This window comes from Dipodomys spectabilis, unplaced genomic scaffold, assembly GCF_019054845.1.
Source record: "Dipodomys spectabilis isolate Male_0828 unplaced genomic scaffold, ASM1905484v1 ptg000235l, whole genome shotgun sequence".
NCBI lineage: Eukaryota > Metazoa > Chordata > Mammalia > Rodentia > Heteromyidae > Dipodomys > Dipodomys spectabilis.
The window spans coordinates 2,198,175-2,224,978 of NW_024870912.1; the positions used below are offsets into that span (position 1 = coordinate 2,198,175).

Consider the following 26,804-nt stretch of genomic DNA (forward strand, 5'->3'; position numbering starts at 1 on the left):
AGCTTCTCACTATAGATCAAAATCATAGAATGTGTTAAATCCAATGCAATTTTTTCATATAAACTTCTGAAACATTGCAAACACACCAAGAAGCATTAGAGCAGCCACACACACACACACACACACACACACACACACACACATGCATGCATGCACACACACACATCTTGGTTAAGGCTGATCCCTATTGCTGCAAGACTTGGGGGCTGGCAGTCACAGTCAATAGCTGCATTGTACATCCTTCTAGTCAGGAATAATGTGATTTATGAGTCCAATATCTCATTTGACACACCCTACCATGCAGCTCCTTAAAACTGCCCGAGGTGGCCCTTGGGAGGACATGTATAAGTGATACTAGGTAAGGTGCATGTTTAGTATATACACATCACATCCTTTGCCTTATATGCACATGTTAGTTAGTGTTCCCAGAATCCAATGATGAAGGGAAGGGACACTCTTTACCTCAGAGATGAAAAAAAGAAAACATTGTACCGGGATGGCTGAAAGACTTGTTTACATCTGAGAGCCAGTAAGTAGCAGTAACAGGGCGGCAAACCCAGGTTCCAGTGCACACTCTGATCTCCTGCGCTGCATCATTGCCTAGCCCAGTCTACAAGTTCGAATGGGTCAACTGGCTATCTAGGCAAAAGTAGTCATTTTAATTAAATGTCCCAAGTATGGATTCCTGGCAATACTCTTAAGACTTTCAGTGGCTGACCTTGGAAAACAGCTCCACAGGTGCAGCTGTGGCTTTTTGTTCTTTTAGGTACTGCTCCCAGGACCACGCTTCCTGTGTTGCTGTAGAAGGTGCTGGAAGAAAAAAAAAACACAGTGATTAATGTAAAGCAATACAGGACAAAAGAGTAATAACATTTAGTGGAAAGTAAACTCAAGGCGCAACCTAATGAGTGGGTGATCAAAGCCTCTCATGAGAGACTCAGCCTGGACTGTGTGAACAGTTAGCCAAAACACCTCCCCACTCCTCACTCTACTTACTGTCCCTATTTGGGGAGAGGGTGAAGAACAGAACTCATCCTCCTCATAAAGGTGCAGGTGAGCAGTTACAGCATGCTCTCGAGGATGGCAGGCAAAAGGATTTGCTTAATTTTAAGGTAACTAGCCCGAAAACTTCCATGCTTCTTTTTGGTGTGAATGTCAGTGGGTACAACCTGTCAGAGGCAATATGGCAGTATTTGTCAAAAAGCCTCAGAATTTTCCCACAGTTGGAATCAGAAATTCTCCCTCCAGGATTTGTCTTAATGAAATCACAGCTGACCTGCCACAGGACAAAATGCAGGGTTTTCTGCTCTAAGTCTGCCTAATAATGAAACATTGCAAACAAATTAGAGGTCTACCAAGGGGAATTAATTAAATGTCATTTTAATAATAGGCAGGAAGATTGCACTGTGGAAGGTTGCTGAATGGCTAAGAAACATTATGTTAATGATATACTGTTAAATGGGAGGAAACGGTTAAGGAAACAAAATGATCCTTTTTGGTAAATATTCAATGGATTAAAATGAGACTAAAATTTGTCAGTTGAAATCTTCAAAAAAGTATTTTTTTCAAAAAAAATCATATTATCCTTTTGCATGAAATTGCAGAGCTTCTGCATGGCAAAGGACATAGCTAGCAAGATCAATAGAAAGCCCACGGATTGGGAGAAGATCTTCACTACCCATACAACAGACAAGGGTCTCATATCTAAAATATACCTGGAACTCAAAAAATTAAATTGCCCAACAACATATCCTCAAAGAAACAACTGCCCAATAAATAAGTGGGCTAAAGACTTAAAGAGAAACTTCTCTGAAGAGGAAAGAAGGATGGCCAATAGACACATGAAGAAATGTTCAACATCCCTAGCCATAAAAAAATGCAAATCCAAACAACACTGAGATACCACCTCACCCCAGTTAGAATGGCTATAATCAAGAACTAATAACAACAGATGCTGGAGGGGATGTGGACAGAAGGGAACCTTACTGCATTGTTGGTGGGAGTGTAAACTTGTTCAACCACTTTGGAAAGTAGTATGGAGGTTCCTCAAAAGACTCCACATAGAGCTCCCCTATGACCCAGCAATCCCACTTTTGGGCATTTACCCAAATGTTCACAAACAAGACCACACTAAAGCTACCAGCACAACTATGTTTATTGCAGCATTATTTACCATAGCTAAGATATGGAACCAACCCAGATGCCCCTCAGTAGATGAATGGATCAAGAAAATGTGGTATATATACACAATGGAATTCTATGCCTCCATCAGAAAGAATGACATTGCCCCATTTGTTAGGAAATGGAAAGACTTGGAAAAAATTATATGAAGTGAAGTAAGCCAGGCCCAAAGAAACATAGGTCCCATGATTTCCCTTATTTACAATAATCAGTGTATGTCTGAGTCCAGCAGAAACGGTCAGATAAGTTGATGTTAGGGGAATGAACCCCAAGATAAGCATTCAAATGTTTTTTGTTTTTGTTTTTCCTTTCATGCAATTGTTTCTATTATATTTATAAGATGATTTCTGCGTTGCTTTGTATGTCCCTTCCCCACAAATAATAATAATAAAAAAGCCACAGAAGATGGACTATCATGGACATGTAAGAAATTTACCTTTCTATACACGTTTTCCTTAGCAGGTATTGGGCTTGAATTCTGGGCCTGCGTGCCATCCCTCAGCTCTTTAGTTCAAGGCTAATGCTCTACTACTTGAGCCACAGTGCCACTTCTGGATTTCTGGTGGTTTATTGGAGACAAGAGTCTCACGGACTTTCCTGCGCAGGCTGGCTTAGAACTGTGATCCTTAGATCTCAGCCTTCTGAGTAGCTAGGCATGAGCCACGGGTGCCCAGCTGTCACTTTTTGAATTAATAAAAACAAGTACATATAAATTACTATATACTTCAAACAATCATCTATTTATATATTTATAAAACACTTCTACTGTGGTAAATACTATGAACATGTGTGCCAAACACAAAGGCAAATGTGTTTATACAGAAAATTAACCAGAGAAGGAGAAAACAAAGGAGGAGGCTACAAGGCTTGATAAGAAATGCACTCATTATCTTGCCCATGTAATTGTAACCCCTCTGTACAGTATTTTCACAATAAATAAATAAAAATTAAAAAAAAGAAAATTCACCAGAGCCTGTAATCCTAGCTTCTCAAGAGGCTAGCATCCAGAGGATTGCTGTTCAAAGCCAGTGAGGAAAATATGAGAGAAAATTACGAAAGTCTCTGTCTTTAAAATATGCAGCAAAAAGCTGGCTTGGAAGCATGGCTCAAGTAGCAAAGCACCAGATAAACAAGTGAGCAAAAAGCTGAGTAAGAACAAAAGGCCCTGAGCATAATGAAAGAAGGGTGATAGGAATGAGGGAATGGGAGGGGAGGAGAGGGAAGGGAAGGAAAAGGAAAGGAAGGGAAAGGAAGGGAATAAAGAAAAGAGGAAGGATTAGAAATAAAATATTAACAGTATTGGGATAGTGGAATCTGGGCTATAGGTGATAGGATGAATGTAAATAATTCTTTGTATGTTACTTTTTATACTTCAAAAACTCATATTGTTCTTTTATCCCATACACAGCATCCTTGGAAAGTCTGATGGAGCATCCTAAGAAGTAACAAACATTTATCTTGCTTGCAATGTTCCAGGAGAAGGTACAGATGGTCAGAGGTCAGACCTGTATCAGCACTGGTGGTGACCAGTGGCCAAACACGTGAGCCTCTCAGGACAGTAAACTAACCTGACGGGACTACAAACACAATACAAGTTGTGTAGGGGGATTTATATAGACATCCGTTCATTTACAAGGTGTTTTCTTACCTTTCTTGTAATGAAAACTCACTGTCCACTAGAATAAATGTAGAACCCTTCCTCTGGTCTAGTAGATGAAAAGTATTTGTCATTAACAAAGAATCTAAGTTTGGATAATAAAAGAAAAATGCTATCAATTTATAGCTTCAACACAGAAAAAAAAGTACGAGAGTTCAACTTTACCATCTGTCATAATATTAACCAGTTACTCCCCAAAATACAGTACCAAAGTAATAGAATTCTGAAGTCATCAAGACTAACAGAATTATCATCAATGACTATGAAATGATGATTCATGTCTATAATCCTAGCAACTCAAGAGGCTGAGATGTGAAGGATTGAGGTTGAAAGCAAGGCCAGAAGAAAAGTCTAAGAGACTGGTATCTCCAATTAGCCAGCAAAATGTTTGGCTGGTGGTGTGGCTCAAGTGATAGAATGTTAACCATGAGCAATAAAGATGAATGAGTGTAAGGCCTTGTGTGAATTCACGCCTTGTTACTGAGAAAAAGAAGAAAAAAGTGGAGGTGGAGGAAGATGAGAAGGGGAGGCAGAGAGGAAGGATAAATAGGAGAAAGAGGATGAAGAACAAGGAAGAGGAGGTAGAGGAAGGGGATAAGAAGGAAGAGGAGGATGAGGAAGAGAAAAAGGAGGAGGAAGATTAGGAGGGAAAGGGAAGGAAGAAGGAAGGAAGGAAGGCAGGCAGGAAGGTGGGAGGGAAGGAGGGAGGGAGGGAGGGCAGGCAGGAAGGCAGGCAGGAAGACAGGCCATAGATATATTTTCTTGCTATGTTTGGAAATGTTGTGGCATCCTGTCCTGGTGGAGATCTCTACTAAGAAGCTTCTGGTGTGTGGCCATTTCTGCATCTCACCACATGACATTTCTTTTGCCAAAGAGAGAAAGCAAACACTCCGGTCAGATTAGTTAACTTCCCTGTTTTCACACAAGGATTTTGCTGCAGTATAATTATGTGCTTTTACAAGAAAACATTGTGGCAGCATCAACTCAAAGGCAAATATAGATCGCTCATTTTCTCCAGCAGCTGTGTTCTCTAAAAGATTGTGTGTAATTTCTCACTTTAATCAGATTTCCGATTGTTATATATTGTCATTTCACCAGAAGTAAATCATATCTCTAAGAACTCTTTTATGATTACATAAATAGGCAGAAAGCCTTTAAAATTTATCATAAAAAGAGTACATAATATCAGACAATAAAAACTTCCCATGAATTACCAACTTTACTAAAGGCATAGAATTATTGTCCAGTATGAGGCCTGGCAGGTTCTTCCTAACAGAATCCCAAAGGCCTTGTGTCTCCATAGTTTCTCCCTGCAGTGCTTTCTCCTTCCCTTGGAAAATACATTGGTTGCAATTAGTTCACTTTTTTTGTCTTGATATAGGGGACCTTGCTATGTTTTCCAGGCTGGCCTGGACCTACAATCCCTTAGTATCCCCAGGGCTGGGCAGCAGGAAGATGAGCCACTATGCTTGCTTTCCTTTTCTTACTTCGAATGAGAACATAACCCTCTATAAAGAAGGGGGTGTGATTGACTGTGTTCTTCCCTGTATCCCTGGAGCTGAAAACTTCCCTAGCTACAAATACTTGTTTAAAGAGTTTAAGGGAAAGAAAGGAAGCAGAGTAGCACTTTGGGTCTTAAAATGAATTCTAGGATATCTATTTTCATCAATTCATGTTTCAGGTTCCTGGAGAGAAGGAACCAACTATAAGAGGTAGTGCTTGGCCACTCATATTTTATACAGTTCTGAAACATGCTATAGATGTGGCGTTCATCCTATAGAATATACAGGTAACTGTGTTAGCTAAAATTTCATTTCTTTCTACTATACTTACTGGCTTTAGAAAAATGTTCCAATTTTTCTTCTTCTGTGACATATCATGTAGTAGAGAAAATATGTAGTGATTTTATATGATCACTCATTTAGTATCTGGCTATTATATGCTTGATGCTAAATTTGGTGATTGGAGTCTGTATGCGTGTATGCGTGTGTGAATGTATATACACGTGTGTACATATAACCATATATGTGGGTATATTTCTATATTTTTGACACTGTTGCCCATGATGGGCTTGATCTGAACTCCAGTGATCTTACAGACTTAATTTTCCAAGTTTCTGGGACTACAGGTGTATACTGCTATGCCCAGCTTCCATTTACTTTCACAACATTGGATATTAAATTAATAATGCATTTGTCCTTCTACAGAACTGAAGCTCACACAGCCGGAAATCTTTCAACAAAACTCCTTGCCCCGGCACATCCACCATACAACCCTGGCTCACGTTAGCACAGAGTCAAAACGTAGCAGAAGCACGTATTAAATCAGTCACTCTTAAGATTAAAGAACCATAAAATTAAGTCTGCAGGGAAATCAATGAATTCACCCTTTGCAAATATGGTTAAACGTTTGCAAGTCATGTTGGTAATACATATTTATAGCCCAAAATAAGGTGCTACTATTTGTTGTGTCTATTTATTCTAACTTTAATATTTTCCTCTAGAAAATGCAAAAGATCTAAATACAGCCTTTACAATGCTGTCAAGTTGGAAAAAGAATTCTAGGTATCCAAAAACAGAAATTGTATAAATTATTACTATCAAGGTCACATAATAATGACGTCGTAAATACTGAGCAAACACAGTAGAGCATGCTTACATACTAATAGAAGTCCTAAGAAAATGATCAAATGAAGCTAGGGTATCGGGTAGTGTCAAGCCCTGTGATGCATGGCTGAGGGATGGTGGTGAATTATTTTCAAACCTTAAAATTCTCTTTAGCATGCACCCATGTTTACTTATAAAGATATTCTATTAGGAGCCCCAATACTTGGCATCTTCCAAACAGAACACGGGGCCTCTCCTCCCTAACACTCAACCTCCCTCCTGCTCACCCAACCTGAGCAGGCACAGATTGAGAAATCAGGGAGAGGATGTTTTCACCCGAGCAGTAAGCAACCCTGTTCTAAGAAGCCACACAGCATTTATTAGTAACTTTCTGCACTAAAATTAAAAATGGCAAGGGGTGAAGAATGAATGAACGATCATTCTCAACAACAGAATTGCGCAGATCTTAGTGCTCCTATCTTGGAGCAGTCTCTCCAGAACTCCGTGAGTCTCAAGCACACGGTCACACGGTATTTTCAGTCTGTTCCTGAACTGATGTTGGATAAAGGAAGGCTCCATCAGAGGATGCAGTGTTGTCACCAACCACTAGCCAATTTCACAGCAGTCTACAAACAAGATTGCACTCTGTGGGTACCCTGGAAGGGACACAGTTTCCCTATTGTTGACTATGCATCGCATCACTGCTGGGTAACCTCTCCCAACTAGCAGCCAATGGATTCTAGCAGCACTTCACAATTCCCATTTTAATAACTATGTCCTGTCGCTGTAGCAAGGACTTCTCCATGCTCCAACTACTGCATATTTCATTTGCACATTTGGGTTGCTTTTCATTTCAGACCAAGTGAATTGAAAACTCATTTCCAGCTCACCTCCCCAGGCAAAGCAGGTAGAGTATGCCCTGGAATGCACCAGAACCTGACTCTTTCCCATACGGTATTTACTCTAGAAGAGAGAGAGGTGTGTGCTGGCAAATTGACATCACCACTCCCTGACATATGGCAGGATGCCATGGGGTGAGGAATATACAGACTCAGTGTTAATTTACACTAGTTAAGAAATCCAAACAGCATGCCGGAGAACAAACAGAAGAAGGATTCATTGTGAACAGAACAGGACACCATTCCTCCTTGGGGCTAGTGGGAATAGAGAAGACAATTGAGGCGAAATGGCAAAGAGTACAAAGCAAAAGAAGCTGAAAGGTAAAGAGCGGCCTCTGTAAACCGTGTCTGAGCACAGAGTCACAGACAGCAGGGGCTGGGCTGCTGGATGGGAAGGGGCAATAGGTCGTGGAAGCTCCTCCAAGTCAACCTAAGGAGTCGGTTTAGAAAGCCATTATGGACTTGGGAACTGTGAAGGAGACGACCAGAACCTACATTAAGAAATATAGTGCCTGGCCAGTTCAGCTCGCCAAGGGCCAGTGGAGTGTTCCTTGGGGACAGGCAGGAAGGACTCTTGGAGAAAACACAGCAGTCCATCCAACAACAACAGCTTTGTGGACAGGATAGAGATCCTAACACTCAAGTTTAGACATCCAGGAGCCAACACAAAATGGGGGTGGGGGGGCAGAATTAAAAATGAGTATTTGCGTAGGCATTTCATTTTAGGTATGTAGAATCATCTATAATAAATATATACCAGCAAAAGGCAATTTCGAATTTTCCATGAGCACTCAATAATGGATAAAATAATGAGAAAGATGAACCAGGCCAGAGAGCCAATGACCCTGCTAAAAGAGAATGGGGAGCAGAAAAGACACAAGGAAAGCATAGGCAGGAGAAAGAGGCCTGGAAGTCGGAGGCAGAGGGTTCCCAAAAGACAGGGAGAACCAGACATTAAATGTTCCAGAACAGAGACTGGAGAAGCTGCTGTTAGTCTTAAAACTCTGGTGTCTCTGTGACCAGAGAAGAAGGTTCCATGAAGAAACAGGACCGAAAGTCAGACTGAAGACAGCCAATAGTAAAGAGGACGTGTCAGACAAGCATCAGAGTGAGCCAATTCTGAGAGGTTTGCAAACAGAGAAAGAGTAAGGTGATAGGAGCTCAAGTGGGTAAAGAACACAGTCAAAGAAAAAATTAATTTTTCTTTCCTTGTCTTAAAAACAAAAAGAAAACACAAAGATAAGAGCATTTTAGTTTATCTGCTGACAGAATTAAACCAAGAAGGAAAAATGAGGCTCTTAGCCAAATGGGGATCTATCTACGTCAGCGAGTAGGCAGGCCAGTGTGCTGGCTTGGGGAGGAACACAGGCAGGGAAAGATGTCTTCAAAGGCTCATGGGTTACAATCTTTGCCCCCAGCCTGCCACAGTGCTGTTGAGACGGGGTAGAATGTTGATTAGCTAGCACCTACTATGAAGAAATTAGGTCACTGGAGATGCACTATCAAACACATTTCTCTCTCATTTCTTCTTGGACACCCTGAGGTGAGCTGTCTCCCTTCCAATGGCTTGGCTGCCATAATGTTTCACCTCACCACATGCCCAAAGTAACAGAGCCACGTGGCCATGGACTGAAATCTCTCAAACCATGAATCAGTCATCTTTCCACCACGTAAGCTGATTGTCTCAGTTATTTTGTCACAGTTAACAGAAAACTACCACAAATAAAAAGGTGGTGGACAAAGAGGAAACACAGGAGTCTTAGATGCCAAGGAAGAAGATGGAAGAAATTACACCACTGATCTCCTTCAAGATGCAGAAGAAAAGCTATGGGGCCTTCCTTCTAGAGCACTGGCCAAAGGAGACTTGTGGCTTTGAAGCAGGGTTGAATCAGAGGAGGGCAAAGCAGTCCTAAGCCTCCCTCACTGAACAGGTGATGGCTGGAAGCTGACTACATTGGGAATCTCTGTAGCAGCTCTTGGCAGTGGTGAAATGGAAGCAGATGGGGAGGTTTGTATGCAGCTGGGAGCGGGTGAGAAGAGGACCAAGTGAATGGGAGACACTAAGCCAGGGGAACAGCAAAGAGAAGGATTCAGGGGTCCCTACTGGCAGAAGGCAAATGAAATTAGAAAACAAAGCTGACAAAAATCAAAACAGAATTAAAAAGCTGTGGAATGGTTGCTTCTTTTTTCCTTTGTTAAAGATTCCACAGAGTTGAAGGGGACATACTTGGAGTGAATAAGAGTATAATTAAGAAGAGGTTTCAGTATTGAAAATGTAGAGATTCAGCAGATGTGTGGCTTAAGTGCTGAGTTCAGTGTTGATTGGTTAGCAGAGAGGAGAGGTTGTAAACAAGGTACGTGACTCTACAATATGCTTTACAAAGCCTTTGGAAACTTGAAAATGTGGGGCTATATCCTAGAATTAACAATTCAGAAGTTCTGTGAGTAAGCCTGCAATCTGTTTTAATAATTGCTCCTAGTGATTCTGCAGCATGCTAAGATTTAAGGATGACTTCCAATATAACAGAAAGAGTCCAATGAAGAGGAGAAATAACTAATCCTGATGGAGATGATCAAACAATTTTCACAAATGATAGGACTTGTGCAAAACGATAAGGTTCTCAAAGCGTGGAACCCAGATGAGTTGTATCAGTATTACCTGGTAAATGGTCATGAATACAAATTTGGGGCATCAGTGAACATTTGGGAACTTACTAGTTCAAATCTCTTGGTATGAGGCTCAGCAATGCGTTTTTACAAGGCCTCCAGGTGGCTTTGCTATAGCTAATGATTGAAAACCACAGCCCCAGAGAGGGGTCATCTTTCAGGTTAGTCTGTATGTATGTATGTACGTATGTACGTTTGTACATATGCATGTATTATTTGGTGGTTACTGGTGTTTGTTTATACTTCCCAAGCCCCACTTCCAAACTTTTTCTGTGCCAGTTATTTATTTATTTATTCTGTCCGTCATGGGGCTCAAACTCTAGGCCTGGGCACTATCCCTCAGCTCTTCAGCTCAAGGTGAGTGCTCTACCACTTGAGCCACAGCACCACTTAGGGTTTTCTGAGTGGTTTATTGGAGATAACAGTCTCACTGACTCTCCTTCCCAGGCTGTCTTTGAACCATAGTCCTCAGATCTCAGCCTCCTGAGTAGCTAGGATTTCAGGCGTGAGCCACGCCCAGCTTTGCTATTTTGAAACAGTGTTTTGGTCCTTGCACAGACAAGTGTCTGAGTTATGATCTACCTCTTTTTTTTTTTTCAAGTTTATGTGTTTATTTTTTTAATTTAATTTTATTGTAAAGGAGATGTACAGGAGGGTTATAGTTACATAAGTAAGGTTGTGAGTACATTTCTTGTCAAACATTGTTACCCCTCCCTCATCTTCCTCCTACTTTCCTTCCCACCACGCCCCTTCTCCCTTCTCCCCCCCCCAAGTTATAAAGTTCCTTTCCAACCCTATGTCTTGTGAGTATCAATGTGGCACTGGTTTATCCTTTGTCCTTTGTCTCACCATTTTGTTATTCCCTTTTGCTTCCCCAGATAAACATACATACAAGACACAGGGTACTAAAATAAAAAACAGGGACAACAGGGGATAAACCAAGGGGGAAAATGAAAGAAAAAATAAGTAACTTCACATAGTACATTTAAAACAAAAAAACTTATTTACATATCTTGGAGTTCACTTCAATTAGCATCATTTTATATGGTCATATGTACATAACTATTGAGCTATTGTGATGCTCTGCTAGGACTATCCTAGACATATACTAATTAATACAAATGAGGGAAACCATGGAGCCTATGTTTCTTTGGGTCTGGCTTACCACCTCTTTTAGGCTTCTAGTTGTAGGTAAGATAATTGGCAGCTACCGCTGGGCCCACCTAAACTTTTTTTTCCCCTTTAATCTAGTAGCTTCTCTCTTTTTCAATACTTTTTATTGTTATTATAGAGATGATGTATAGAGGGGTTACAGTTACATAAGTTAGATAAAGAATACATTTCTTTTTAAACAATGTCATCACTTTCATTGCTCTCTCTCAGTCCCCCTCCTCCCCCCCCCCCCCCCCCCCCCCCCGTCCCCACTTACAAGTTCTATAGTTCATTTTTGATACAGTATCTAATGAGTACCCTGCTCCATTTGTTCACCTTTTGTCCCACCATTTCTGTGCCTCCCACTTACTCTCTCAAAGACAGATAAGCCAACAAACAAGACAAAAGGAAAAGAAAACAAAGACAGCAACAAAGAAAAATTCCTATTGCTTCCATTTCCTGAAGTTCAATTTAATAAATACTTCATATTATCAGATGCACATAAGTATTGTACCTTTATGTTCCTCTCCTAAGAATATCCTCCTTTGGAGTTGGTTAGTAGTGATCTTGAAGAGATCACTTGGCAGCCCAATTCCTCCTGAGAGGAAGAAGCAACCTCAGGAAGTGTCAAATGAACCTGAAGAGGCAACCAGCCTCCTTGGCCCCAAGAAAAAGAGGAAATTCTCCTCCAAGGAGGAGCCAGTCAGCAGCAGTGGGCCTGAAGAGGCTGCTAGCAGCAAAAATAGTGCCAAGAAAAAGAAAAAGCTCAAAAAAGCATCCCAGGATTAGAATGGACATTTCCTGGGGGGGAGGGCATACCCAAGGTGACCTTTCTCACCCCATGTCCTAAACCTCAATAAAGACAAATTACTCATGTGTGTGAATGCTAGAGACCTGTATAATTTATCATGTACCAGTGTATTTTTTTAACCATCCAGTGTGTTTACTTCAACCCTCTCAACTTCCGCCTCTTAAATAACTAGGATTACAGATGGGAGCCACCAGTACAGGGCATCAAAAGCTTTTTCAATGCTAGAGTTCATCACATGCTATTGCCCTTTTAATTTGTTAATGCATGAATTACAGTAGACTCTTGGTATCCGCAGTATATATTTCCTAGAAGACCACACTGAGGAAAAACTATGAATGCATAGCATTCAATATGTACTGAGGGTACTTGATTCACTGTTCAAAGCCAACCTGAGCAGGAAAGGCCGCAAGACCCTTGTTGTTGTTAATGGGAAATCAACTTTTATTTTATTTTATTTTTAAATAAGTTTTTTATTGTGAAAATACTGTACAGAGGGGTTACAGTTACATGAGCAAGGTAATGAGTACATTTTTTTAATCACCATTGTCACCTCCTCCTTTGTTTTTCCCTACCATCCCTTCCCTCTCATCTCCACAACTACACTCCCCACCTCCCTCCATCCCTGCCTAAATTGTAAAGTTCATTTTTCGACATAGTGTCTTATTTTTGCGATGGGTAAACCTGTATCCCTATTTCAACAAGCTGTTTTTTCCCTTCCCCTTCCCAAATTATACCAACATCAAATACAATGAAAACAGGGATTATACCATGGGTGGGAGGGGAGGGACATGAGACTCTTATCTCCAATTAACAACCAGACAAAGCCAATAGTGGCACAGTGGCTCAAGCAATAGAGTGCCAGACTTGAGAAAAAAGAGGCCCAGAAACAGTGCTCAAGCCCAGAGTTCAAGCCACTGGACTGGCAAAAATAAACCCAAAAGTATGAGTTAGTCAAAGTTCCTGTATTTTGCAACCATTGCAATATTAGACCCTGTTTGATTGCTGAACCTTATATAATAAATCTTTGGTTTTGAATTATATTTGACAATATTTGTTTAGAATTTCATGTATATTCATACCTGGTATGAATTTACAGTCTAGAATTCAGGGAAGGTTTTTTCTTTTGTACTATCTGACTTGGGTTTCATTGCTATTTCCTGCAGACACGTCCACCTATTTCTAGGACCCACAAGACTTCCCAAACCACTATTTTTTCTTCAAGATAAACGGTTCAGCAGACTTCAGTTGGACCTCACCTCCAGTCCCATCCTCTGGTCTACTCAAATGGTCAACATTCTCTTGGATGTAATTTGATCTTTTACCTTTTCAGAAAATAATCCACTCCTCTGGGCTTTCAAATGTGTTTCTATAGGGGTATTGCATTATTCTCCCTTGTAATTATTGTTTCAAAAACTATTTCCACAGATCTATTTTCCCCTTCTCATTTAGTAATTAAGCATAAAATAAAATCGGGAACTTGTGGGTAAATGGAGCCAGCACTATAAGTGACCAGAAACACGGAGAAGGGAACACTTGAGTCACAAAGGAGTGAGTTGATATGGCTGAAAGATCACCTTCAACCTTCAGCTTCTCAGAGAAAGACATGAATCTGAAGTGAGGTAGAAATACTCAGCATAGCATCAGAATGGTAACATAGTCACCAGAGGAAAAGTACAAAATGATGAGCATCCTACCTCTGAAACAGAAGGGACAGAATTAGGATTCCATAAAACAGAAAGGACTGACATACAATCTCCTGGAGGAAGTGATGCATCAGAACACAGAAAAGCCACACGTGAGAAAGGGAAGAGGCAAAGGAAGAGGAGAAGGAAGAGGAAAAAAAGGAGAAATCACCATTTGCCCAATATAGAGGTCCAATTAGATGGATGAATGTGGAATTCAGGGGTGAAAACAAGAAGAAATCACAAGGTAAATCATAGGTCAGTTTAAGAATGAGATGAAGCCAGCACCGGTGGCTCACACCTGTAATCCTAGTTATTCAGGAAGCTGAGATCTAAGGATTGCCATTTGAAACCAGCCCAGCCAGAAAAGTCCCTATGAGACTCATCTCCATTTACCTACTCAAAAACCGGAAGTGTCACTGTGGCTCAAAGTGGTAGAGCACTAGTCTTGAGCACAAAGAGTCTCAGATACAGCACCCAGGTCCACAACTGATAAAAAGAAAGAAAAAAGAATGAGATCAACACTTATTAGGATTCCTGAGTGGGCTTGGTTCTCTCTGGAGCAGAATAAAGAACTGAGGTATCTCAACATTCTTACTGAAATATTTAAGAGATGGTAAAGTTGCCAATAAAAACTACATTGTTGTGCAGGATTCCTATATGAAATAATTCCCTCTTTGACATGTAGTAGATGTGTGGGAGACAGATCTATAAAAATAATTCTCATCACTGAAACTCCATAAAAAAGACTCCATATAATTAGGAAGTTGATATTAAAATACTCTCCTCTGAATACCACCCTGTAAGTCATCAAATTAACAACCATCTATATGAGATGGTAATATTCTTTTCATAAAATGATTAACTACATATTTCCCTTGACCTTTTCCTTCTGTGTATCCTAGAGACATCTAATGGAACCTACTGAATACAATACAGGTCCAGTTGTTGTTGCTACTTTCATTAATTAATTCTGCCAGTCAGAATTTAGACGTTCCACTATTTGAGATATTACCTGGTGGGCTTCAATTAATGGAAATGCTTAAATATTATTCAAGATCATTTTCTTCCTGACAGTGTAAATGTTCAAATGCTTTCCAGAATCATATCTCAGCCTCACAGCTTGCTAACCTTTTAAAACACTGTCCATTCTCTGTGAATGTAAACTTAAAAATCTATGCAAGAATGTTGGATTTCAGTCCACTAGCATACCACCTGGAGCAAAGAAAAGTACTTTATTAGGCAAGACGTAAGTTATCAGTATTTAAAGAGCATTTTAATGCAAAAACATTTAAAGGTTTCATAGCAAAATATATTCAGGGAGAAGTTCTATGGTCCACCCTGGTATTTTTCCCCTCTGAGATGTTTACTATCCTTCCCTTAGACTTGACTTGAATTGTAATGTGTGTTAAGAAAGGAAAAAATGCAACAGCTGCTAGACTTAATTATTATAAACGCTGTGCTATGTGCTAAAGCAGCTAATGATGTCACTACTTCCTGAAGAACAGGTACAAAATAATTGCCATTTCATACAAGTGAGCCCAAAGGGACTTTACAGCTGAGAACTAGTGGTAAGTAGAAAAAGTGTCCCAAAGATGTCCCTGAAAACCATGTAATGTTACTTCATATGGCAAAAGGAAACTTGTAGATGTACTAGATCCTTAAAATGGCAAAATTGGGCCCAGGGGGGCCCAATGTAATCACAGGGGTCCTTAGGTGGGGAACTTTCACAGCTGTGGTTATGAAGCAGCGTGGCTGTAACACAACAGTCACAGACATGGAAACTTACAGGCTTTGAAGACAGTGGGAGGGCCATGAGCCAAGGACAGCCAATGGCTTCTAGAAGGTAGAAAAGGGAAGGAATCAGAAGTTCCACTCATGTCTTCAAGAAGAACGTAGGCCTGCCTACATCTTGATTTCAGCTCCACAAGAGCCTGGTCAGCTTTCCAGTCTACAGAGCCCTAATAGAAATTTCTTCTATTTGAACCACTAATTCTGTGATTATAACATCGGTAGGAAACTAACAAAACTGTAGAGCATTGATAACAAGTACCAATGTTTCATAAACTGTTCAGTGATCACCAAGAAGTTCCTAAAAGACCAAGTAATCTTAGTTAAATTTTCCAAAAAATGAGAAGGAATTCATAAATACTAAATTAGTTTAGGACAACAGTTATCTGATATATTATCTGGTTAGAACAGAAGGGAATCAGACAGGAGCAATAGCTCACATCTGTAATCTTAGCTGCTGGTGAGTCAGAGAATGGGAGGGTTTGTGAAACTCTATCTCCATCTCTAAAAAGCTAGGCATATGACAGGCACTGCTGGCCCACATCTGTAATTCTAGCTACTTAAAAGGCTGAGCTCTGAGGATAGCAGTTCAAAGCCAGCCAGCCAGGAGGAAAGTTTTATCTCCAATTAACCAGCAAAATGCTGGGAAAAGAGATGTACTCAAGTGGCAGAGTGCCAGCCTTGGGTGAAAAAGCCAACCAAGAATACGAGGCTCTGAGATCAAGCTCTAGAACTAGGGGTGAGGAAAACATTTAGGCATGGGCTTGACATGGTAGCTCATGCTTGTCATCCTACAGGGGAATGATTTCTGCTACTCTGGAGGTGAAGATTAGGAAGAATAGAGTCAAAGACCAATCCAAGCAAAATGATCACAAGACTTCACCTCAACCAATAAAAGCTGGTCATGGTGGTACACACCTGTCCTCCTAAGTACACAGACAGTATAAATAGAAGGATGAAAGTTCAAGCCAGCCAGGGAGAAAATGTAAGACTCTATCCAAAAATTAACTAAGACAAAAAGGACTAGGGACATAGTTCAAATGACAGAGTGCTTGTCTAGCAAATACAAGTCCCTGAGTTCATACCCCAATACCACCCCCACACACACAAATACAGTATTAGAGTATGCACCCAAAGCTAATATTTTCCTATCTCATTGAGATATGCTCAGAGAGTAACTTATAACAGACATGGAGACACAGTACCAAAGACTTGTTTACTCTCTTATCATTTTTGTACACAAAGCTATGGTGTTTACTCTCCCAAATAGAGGCACAGGATTTATGGGCTGAAGTATATATCAGCTAATCACTAAAGATGAAAAAGGTTATTTGCTCCAAAGTTGTGATATAAACGTCTTATTTTTAGGCAAATTACTCTGACATGCCATAAATATGTACTAATCTGATTAGTACATAAATATGTACTAATCTGGCTTCAATCCCAAGCATTCTGTCCATGTTTACAAAACCCACCAGTAAAGTAGAGCTTCCATGTTAAATTAAATCTGAATTCAAATTTGCTATTATAAAAAGTTCTGACCACAACTAGCCGGAAAAAAAATTTCTTATAATATTCTATGTACTGTGAAGACAACTAAAGATAATTGAAAATAGAAAGAAAATGACAAATTATACGGAGAATAAGGAAATTAAAGTAGCAGTGTTATCAAGTTTGAAAACATAGACTTATATCATTTGATGCTTATTTGAAGGGAAAATGTTTCATAGTTGAAAATCCCTTTTATACAGAGAGACTTACTGTGGGTACCAACTACATGAAGAGTGCCTTCCCACGTCCCAGAGTATGTCTAGAACATCCAGCTTTCCATACCTAAGGACCAGTTCTCACAATCTTCCAGTGCCCTTCTTTCTAGGCTATAAAGGCTCTCTCTGATCCACACTGTACCTTTCTTTTCTTCTATAAGGTATCTGTTCTCATCTTCTTCTGTTCAACACACTCCCAGAACTCACAATTTCAAGAGATATCTACACATCTAGAAACCCCCAAATTTGCACCTGAGAACCATTTTACTGGCTTCTGATCCAGACCCATTAAATGTCCCATAGGTCCTCAGTCTCCACATGAATACAACCTGGTGTTGGCCTTCTGCTCTGAACCCTGGTTTCTAAGTAATTGTTCCTCATGAGATGCAGCCCCTAAAATTCTGGAATCTGCCTCCCCCTCTCAGTCATGGCATACACTGGAAAGCAGACCAAGTCTACTTCATCAACCCGAGGAAATTGCTTATGTCTCAGCTTCTCTTTATCCATATCCTCCCCAGACAGCAGTTACATCCACACAAGGTAGCTGTGGCTCTGCTGCACAGGGCTTCCAAGTCTTTATCAACTGTGGGACCAAGTCCAGACAGCTGCACACAACCCATAGGGGCTCATCACCAGAACCCATATCAGCATTCAGTGTTACCAACTTCTTTCTCTAGTTACTAACTCAGGAAATCATTATAGCAGACCTAATATGTGCTAGACTGTATGGAAACAAAAGTGATAAAAAAAAAAAAAACAGATAATGGCAGTGCTCTCACAAGCTTTAAAATCTAGTGGAAAGGGTCAAATAATTCACAATATGACTGAGAACCATATCAACGGACAAAAGGCCCAAGTGCCAAGACTTTAAGATCAAAGAAAACCCCTAAAGTGGCTCTGATGTTAAAACCTGCTGTGACATGAGTCCTATAGTCAAGCAAAACAAAACAAAACAAAAGATGTGGGGGGAGGGAGAGGCAGACAGACAGACAGAGACAGAGAGACAAGAGATACAGAGAGAGAAAGAGAGAGGGATAGAGAGGGAGAGGGGGCATTCTACACAGAAAGGAGGGCAGGGACCAGGGTGTTGTGTCAGGGCCTTAAACAAGCCCAGCATGATTAGAGATAGAGAATGAGTAAACACACAGGAGACAGAGAAGGACCAGAATCCAAGGACTTAACAGCCTTCCTAAAGATTGTGTTCATCTATCCTACAGGCAGTGGGAAGCATGAGAAAGGTTTTAAGCAAAGGAATGGTAGGGATGCTAGCAGGACCAGGTTTGTGTTCTGGCTACATTGTAAAATCTGCATTAAAAGACAACAAGAGCAGGTCTGACCTATAGCCACCTAATCTTCGATAAGGGAGCCAAAAAATAGAATGGAACAAAGACAAGTCTCTTCAGCAAATGGTGCTGGAAAAACTGGTTAAACACCTGGAGGAAACTAAGATTAGATCCTTATATAATACCCTGCACCAGTATCAACTCCAAATGGATCAAAGACCTCAAAGTAAAAGCAGATACCCCGAAAACATTACAAGAAGGAATAAGAGAAACTCCAGGGCTTCTTGGCACAGGCCAACATTTTCTTAATAAAAACCCAGAAACACAACACATCAAAGAACGTTTGGACAAATGAGATTGACTGAAACTGCAGAACTTCTGCATGGCAAAGGACATAGTAAGCAAGATCAATAGAAAGCCCACAGATTGGGAGAGGATCTTCAGTAGCTATACAACAGGCAAGGGCTTTATATCTAAAATATGCTTAGAACTCAAAAAATTAAATCCTCCAAAAACAAATCTTCAAAGAAACAACCACCCCATCAACAAGTGGGCTAAAGACTTAAGAGACTTCTCTGAAGAGGAAATAAGGATGGCCAATAGACACAGGAAGAAATGCTCAACTTCTCTGGCCATAAAAGAAATGCAAATCAAAACAGCATGGAGATACCACCTCACCCCACTCAGAATGGCTATAATCAAGAAATCTAACAATGACAGGTGCTGGAGGGGATGTGGTCAAAAGGGAACTCTATTGCACTGTTGGTGGGAGTATAAACTTGTCTAACCACTCTGGAAATCAGTATGGAGGTTCCTCAAAAGACTACACATTGAGCCCTTCTATGACCCAGCAATCCCACTTCTGGACATTTAGCCAAATGATCACAAACAAGGGTATACTAAACTACCAGCACAACTATGTTTACCACAGCATTATTCACCATAACTAAGATAGGGAATCAACCCAGATGTCCCTCAGTAGATGAGTAGATCAAGAAAATGTGATATATATACATACATACATTATATATATATATATATATATATATATAGAATTCCATGCTTCCATCAGAAAAAATGACATCGTCCCATTTGTTAGGAAATGGAAAGACTTGGAAAAATCATATTAAGTGAAGTAACCCAGTCCCATAGAAATTTAGGTCCCATGGTTTCCCTTATTTGCAATAATTAGTATACATATAGGATGATCTTATTAGATGAGCTCAAAAGCTCAAAAGCTATGTACATATGACCATAGAAGATGATGTTAAGTGAAATGAACCCCAAGATATGGACACACAAGGAGTCTGTCTTTGTTGTTATTGTTTTTAAATGTACTATGGGATTTTATTTTGTTGTTGTTGTTGTTTCCTGTGTATGTTCTTTCCACTATGGCATATCCACTGTAGTCACTGTACTTTATTTTGATACCCTGAATCTTGTATATACATTTGTCTAATCTGGAGAGGGGAAGGGGAATAACAAAATGCTGAAACAAGGACACAGGATGACCCATTGCAGCAAGGATACCCACAGGACCGTATATTGGAAACACACTTTACCACTTCAGGTGGTGGGATGGGGGTTGGGAGGAGGGTGTTGGAAGGAGTGTGGGAGGTGGGGGAGAGAAGAGATAGTGGGAAAACAACAAGGAAGGGAAGGGGTAACAATGATCAACAAGTAATGTACTCATTGTCTTACTCATGTAACTGTAACCCCTCTGTACAGCATCTTTACAATAAAAAAAATTAAAATTAAAAAAGAATACAATAGAACTGAAAGTTTCAATAAAAATTTTATTATCTAGGAGAAAAAAAGAGCAGGTCTGAGACCTGCTAGGAAGTCCAGGCAGAGAATGACAGCTCAGACTTAAGCAGGACAGGAAAGATCAGAAATGGACAAACTCAAATACTCCTGAAACCAAAGCAGCTGTTGCCCAAGAGAAGGGAGAAAAGGAGATACAACGATTGCCCAAGGCTTCAGCTGCACAGCTGACAGCCAGGGCATCTGGAGAACTCTAAGGTTACTTACCCCCTAAGATCAGAGTCAGGCAGTAAGACAGTAAGGTGACAATATCTTTAAACTTTATTCCACAACTACTAATACATCACCAGATATTTCCAAAAAAAATCTATGCTTTTAATAACCCTCCACTTGAATACCCTTTAAATCTGTTCACTTTACTTGAAGCCCTAACCCTTGCCACTATTTTTTCCCTCCACTGGCACCAAATAGCTACGCTTGTAGCTATTGGCAGCTTCCTGCTTTTAACTTCAAGTGTTTTTCCAAACTGTCCTTCTCTGCACAGAGCTGCAACCCAGAGGGGCTTTCCAGGAAAAGCCTGTGAAAAACAGATTGTTCTGCTAATAGCTACGTAAGAGAGGGAAAAACCACCTGAGTTTTTAAAGGTTTCAACTTCCTATCTATTCCTCAAAGAAAATTAAAAGCATGAAAACACTATGTAAAATGCTTTGCTCAGTTTCAGTTCTCTAATGTAAAAGGTTTTTAAACAGCTCTGTGAATGCCCTGAGTTACAGCTGAGGTCTTCAGCAACGGCATTGACCCTCTTGTCTCAGTAGTCTCTCACCTTGCTTCAGGAACATTTCTCCAGTTCATGCTCCTCTCATTTCTCCTGAGCTGCTTGAGGCCAACTTTGAACTTTCCAGCTTGTCTCTAAGCAAAACACAAGTACTCATTCCAAAACAACCCAAGAATTATTAAAAAGAAATATTCAAACTTATCCTTTCAGCTGTTTGAGAAAAAATACTATTTATTGAATATCTTCCAAGAGTCCATTGTAAACACTCCACTTTCTGTGGTAAATTATATTATCTACTCCCATTCACAAAAAAGAAAATTGAGGATTAAGAAGATAAATAACTTGTTGGAAGTAACAGGACTAATTAATGGCAAGACCAAACTCCACATAAGATTTGTTTGGTTCTAAGCACAGAATCTACATTTGCTTCCATATAGCAAAAGAAACCATTCTCCAGAAAAAAAAATAACTGAAAGTTTGATTTCTAAGTTTACTCCAGGGTAAAAATGAATCCCTGGCTGAACATTCAAGGTCCAGGATATGTATATAGGTGTGTAACCACAGACCAGACAGACAGGCATAGAATACAGATAGACAGACAGAGAGACAGACAGAGAGAGTACAGGTAGACAGACAGAGAGATAGACATAGAGAATACTGACAGACAGAGAGACAGACGTAAAGAATACAAATAGATTAGATTGATAGACTGCATACATAGGACAGATAGATGGATGGATGGATGGATAGATAGATAGATAGATAGATAGATAGATAGATAGATAGATAGATAGATAGATAGATAGATAGATAGATAGATGTACCTATACACACATACATATGCCTGTATAGATTTCATACATTGGCCTGAACATTTCAATATGTTTCAGTATAATGACTTATGAAAATTAAATTCTTTCTTAGAGATAAGGACAGTTTTACTAGCATTTTATTGTGCACACATACATCCATATAAGAGTTTTAAAATAGTGTTTTCCAAGAAACGTGGTCTTGAACATTCCAAGTGAATTTCTGATGAATTCACTAGTGGCTACCACAAAAGCACAGTTTTGTACCTAAACTCTGAGATAACCAGTAACTTCAGCAAGTGGCAAGGGCACTTCCTCAGTCCATCTCTTATTGGCTTTTGCGAGAAATCCACAGCACTCTGGAGGTCCAGGTGTTGGCCCACACCATTCCCTCAGACTCAAAACACAGTTGTCACACTTGACCCCTTCCCTGCCCTGCCATGAACATCAAATTCACAATGCTGGGCTTTACATCTAGATGAACGCATGGAAGGCAGACAATTAGGTCATGCGGGAGAGAGCGGACTGGCCAGACCTGAAGTGAGTGGAAGTAGCCCTAGTACATGACTGGTAGCATCTCCTTGCCCTGTTCAGCAGCACAGGCCCCTTGGCCATTATCCACAGACTTGTAGGTCCAAAACAGACAAGCCAGATTCTACAGGCAGGCTCCTCATGCTGCCCTTTTAAATTTCTTCCAGTTTCGGCTCCCCTCACTTTTCTCCTGTTCTCCCTCTTTAGGATTATATCATCTTCTTTCTCCTTCTCATCTTGGTCTTCAGCCCCACAATTCATCTCTGAGCAGGACAAGAAAGCAGAGCTGGAAGGGATGGTGGCCTAGAGCCATGGAGGAACTAGGGATAACATGTGGGGTCATGAAGCATGTGAGCAATAAGGAAATTTCCACAGGCAGGGAGTCTAACTCAAGGTACCATTAGCTCAGAAAGAGAAATAGTGTCAAGCAAAGGGACTGGTATAGGCAGGTTAGAGGAAAGGGATGAAGGTGTTGAAGCCATTGACCTGGAAAAGTGATCTCCCAGTGGGGAGTCAGAGTGGTTAGTGGCCTGGTACAGTGTTCCTGCAGTGGGCCCAAGGCCACCTGGGACTCTAAGGGGATGAGTCAGCCTTGATTGCTGGAGAGGTAGGAGAACTTGAAGCCCTAAGAGGTAAGGGATCCAGAGGAGCGGATCCAACAAGCAAACCCATGAAGATAACTTAGCAAGTCATGCTTCTTACTGCCAAACTCTGCCATTCAAACATACAGAGAGAAGAAACCAGAATGATCCTGTGGGGTGCCCTGGGCATTGGGGGTATTGCTGTGAAATCATGGGTAAGATATGAAAACAGTGGCAGGGACATGTGTGTATATAATTTTGAATGTATCTACATGTTGCATATATACACATACAACCACAGGTACATAGTCTTTAGCTCTGTCCACGGAGAGTCATGGCCTGGGAGCAATGACACCCCCATCACCACAAGCACACTTAGTCCAGCCATAGAGAAGCAGCACAGCTCTGTGCAGAAAGATAATTCAAGGACCATGGCAGGGATATAATAAGATGAGCTTGACACATGCTGTGCCAGAAAATACAAACTAATAGAGATCTAAGAATAATAGAGATCTATCAAAGACAACAAAACTGGCTTAAAGGGCCCCATGTGACAAACTATATAATCACAGAGACTGCTTAAAATCCTCTGAATAAAATAAAAGATCATGAGTCGATAAGGAAATAACTAAATTAAACAAAATTTGGTAAATATGTATATGTGTGTGTATGCACATATTCAGAGTTTTGAATTACCTCCTTAATTATACTTAAAATTTTGTAAAAATTTTGTAACTTCACACTGGAAAGTCTGGGGAAAACACTACCTTAATCTACTGAGAAAACTATTCTCAAAAATGTGACGAATCAGAACCTTGGGTCACAATCAGGACAAAATATGTCACTTCTGTGATGTTTTCTCAGCCATACATGACCTGAACCTAACCATGAAGAATTGAATGATGAAGAAATATCAGATAACTCCAAAATGAGGGACATGTACCTAACCTGGCCTGTGATTTTTCGAAAGTGTGAAGGGCATGAAAATTCAGGAAAGCCTGAGGAAGCCATCCAGACTGAGGGGACTGGAAAGACAGGATTCCTCCATGTAACACGTGAGTGTGAATTGATCTTTACACATTACTGGACACATGGTAAAATAAGAGGTTGGAAGCTTAGGAGAGAATAATGATGTAGCACTCTATGAGCTTTGATATGGCTCTTCTACTTGTAAGGGCTAGTTGTATTCTACTTGGGAAGTGATGTTTTTCTTTGGTGGAAATGATAAAGCATCAGAGGGAATTAGGTACAGTAAAGCAACTTAACTCTTAACTCAGAGGAAAAACTTCTTTGTACTATATTTGTACTATATTTTATAGGCTTGCTACAGTTTCAATGAAGAAAACAGAATGACCATTAAGTGCTTAGACAACATGGGGACATGAAGCAGTCATTTAAAATAGGCATATCACTCTATCAGAAAAGAATGACATTGCCCCATTTGTTAAGAAATGGAAAGACTTGGAAAAAATTGTATTAAGTGATGTAAGCCAAGCCCAAAGAAACATAGGTCCTCTGGTTTCCCTTATTTGCAATTACTAGTATATGTCTGAGACAAGCAGAAATGGTCAGGTAAGTTGAAGTTAGGTGAAATGAACCCCAAGATAAGGACTCAAATGTTTTTATTCTTTCTTGCGATTGTTTCTAACATATTTATCAGATGATTTCTTTGTTGCTTGTATGTCCCTCCCCCATGGTATACCCTGTTTTCACTGTATTTGATGTTGGTATAATTTGTGGAGGGGAAGGGAAAAAACAAATTGTTTAAATAGGGATACAGGTGGACCCATTGCAACAATGAGATGTACAAGATGTTATGTAGAAAAATGAACTTTACAACTTTGGCGGGGGGGACGCAGGGATGGGACTGGATGGGAAGGGGAAACAAAGGAGGAGGCAACAATGCTTGATAAGAGATGTACTCATTACCTTGCTCATGTAATTGTAACCCCTCTGTACGGTATTTTCACAATAAAAAAAATAAATAAAAAATAAAATAGGCTTATGAGCAAATACTTCACGGGAATTAGTCTAGGTCTGAACTGATATTAAATGTGCCCAATGTAGCAATTATAATCTCAGTAGCAAACAGTAATTATGCTGAACAAAAAATCAGCTATGTTTTAAAAAAAAAAAAAAGCAAAGCAAGTTAATTGAAAGAATCCTTTGGTTTTCTATCTAAATATGAAGTTGCAGGGCACTGGTGGCTTATGCCTATAATCCTAGCTACTCAGGAGGCTGAGATCTGAGGATGGTGGTTCAAAGCCAGCCCTGGCAGGAAAGACTGTGAGACTCCTATCTCCAATAACTACCAGAAAACCGGAAGTGGCGCTGTAGCTCAAGTGGTAGAGTGCTCACCTTGAACTGAAGAGCTAAGGGACAGCACTCAGGCCCAGAGTTCAAGCCCCATGACCGACAAAAAAAAAAAAAAAAAAGAAAGAAAAAGAAAAAGACTGAAGCTTCTGGCTTTAGTAAGAAAATGAACAAGGCCCACAGAAAGAAATCCGGGTTGCTCCACAGGAGATAGAATCCTGGTGGACATCAGGCCCTGCCTCAGCTCTAAGCCCATGGAGTTACAGAAGGAAAGATGGGGTGCTGACTCCACAGGAGATAAGACTCCGAATGCCACCACCCCAAGCCCTTGGAGGTGCCTCCTCTAGAATTAAGAGCTAGATGGTGACAGTATTTCTTCTAAATTAATCTGAGCATTAAGGATTCAGTCCCCTTTCCAGAGTTCAGTACTTTACCCACCAGGGACCTCTAATCATGAAGGCAGTGGGGACTTAGTACAGATTATATAAGGGTTTTTCTGGAGGGGAGTTTGAGGATACACATGATCTGAAAGTTCTTCAAGGGAGAAAAGTATTTAATATAGTATATACTTTCCTATATTGATGCCTTCTATAAGATCCATAAAGGCTGGCTTCATAAAACAGGCTTCTTGCATTTGGGGCTTTGCCCTAGCTTGGTACTTTGTCCAGTTTTATCACTTGACCAGTGACTTGGGTTAGGAAAATTCACCTTTTTCCTTTGTAAGAATTCACATTCATATCCCTCCTAAGTAACCCACAAGAGATGGTATGTCATAAGAGAGAGCTGGTAACTTAAGAAGTTAGGTTTAAAGATTAGCTCATCCATAAGGCAGTATCAAGAGCAGATAAATGCTTTGAAAATATGTACTAGAAACTAATACAGAGTAGCATTCTCATTAAAGCTCTCATGAATGCTTCAGTTAAATAAATGCTTCGCCATAAAGGTCATTCCTTAGAAAGTATCCTCCAATGATAGCTTCATGGCTCAGTGAAAATGTCACTCTTTAGGCTCAAAGTAGCTTGATGCATAAATATTTAATTGTTCCTTTAATGACAGTAAATGCTATCTATATGAAGAGGAACTGAATAGAGTAAAATCAATTTGGTTTCTGCTATCTGATCTTGATAGCCAAGCTAAGATAAAGAATTGCCTGGGGGAATGAACTAGTCTCTCTCTAAGTTTAGAAAATGCAGCTTTTAGTTCCGTTGACATTTAACTATTTTTCAAGACAGTGCTTCTATCATTACTCTAGGAAGTAAGTTAGCTACCATAAGAAAGACTCCAGCAAACATTCCAGGGTCCATTTGGGGTCCATTTCAGAAGTTTTAGAATCGCTTAATGAGCCATATCCTTCAAAACTAGTATCTAAACTACCTTAAAATTAAATTAAGCATTTTTTGGAGACAATGTTAAATCTTCTTCAGTTCATTAAACTAATTATTATTACTTCAGAACTTTGTTAACATTATTGCTTAAGTTAAAAAAAAACAATAGGCCCTATTGTTTTTTTAAGAGGTATATCTTTAAGATGTGCTT

General features: G+C 40.1%; 1 protein-coding gene across 1 annotated transcript in view; it reads right to left on the reverse strand.

The window, feature by feature from the left end:
• Window positions 1-26,804, reverse strand: part of L3mbtl4 (L3MBTL histone methyl-lysine binding protein 4) — a 310,153-nt gene that overhangs the window by 252,427 nt on the left and 30,922 nt on the right. The window contains exon 4 of the mRNA XM_042699191.1: window positions 719-810. Within this exon, the coding sequence (XP_042555125.1) occupies window positions 719-810 (92 nt within the window). The remainder of the gene's footprint in view (window positions 1-718; window positions 811-26,804) is intronic.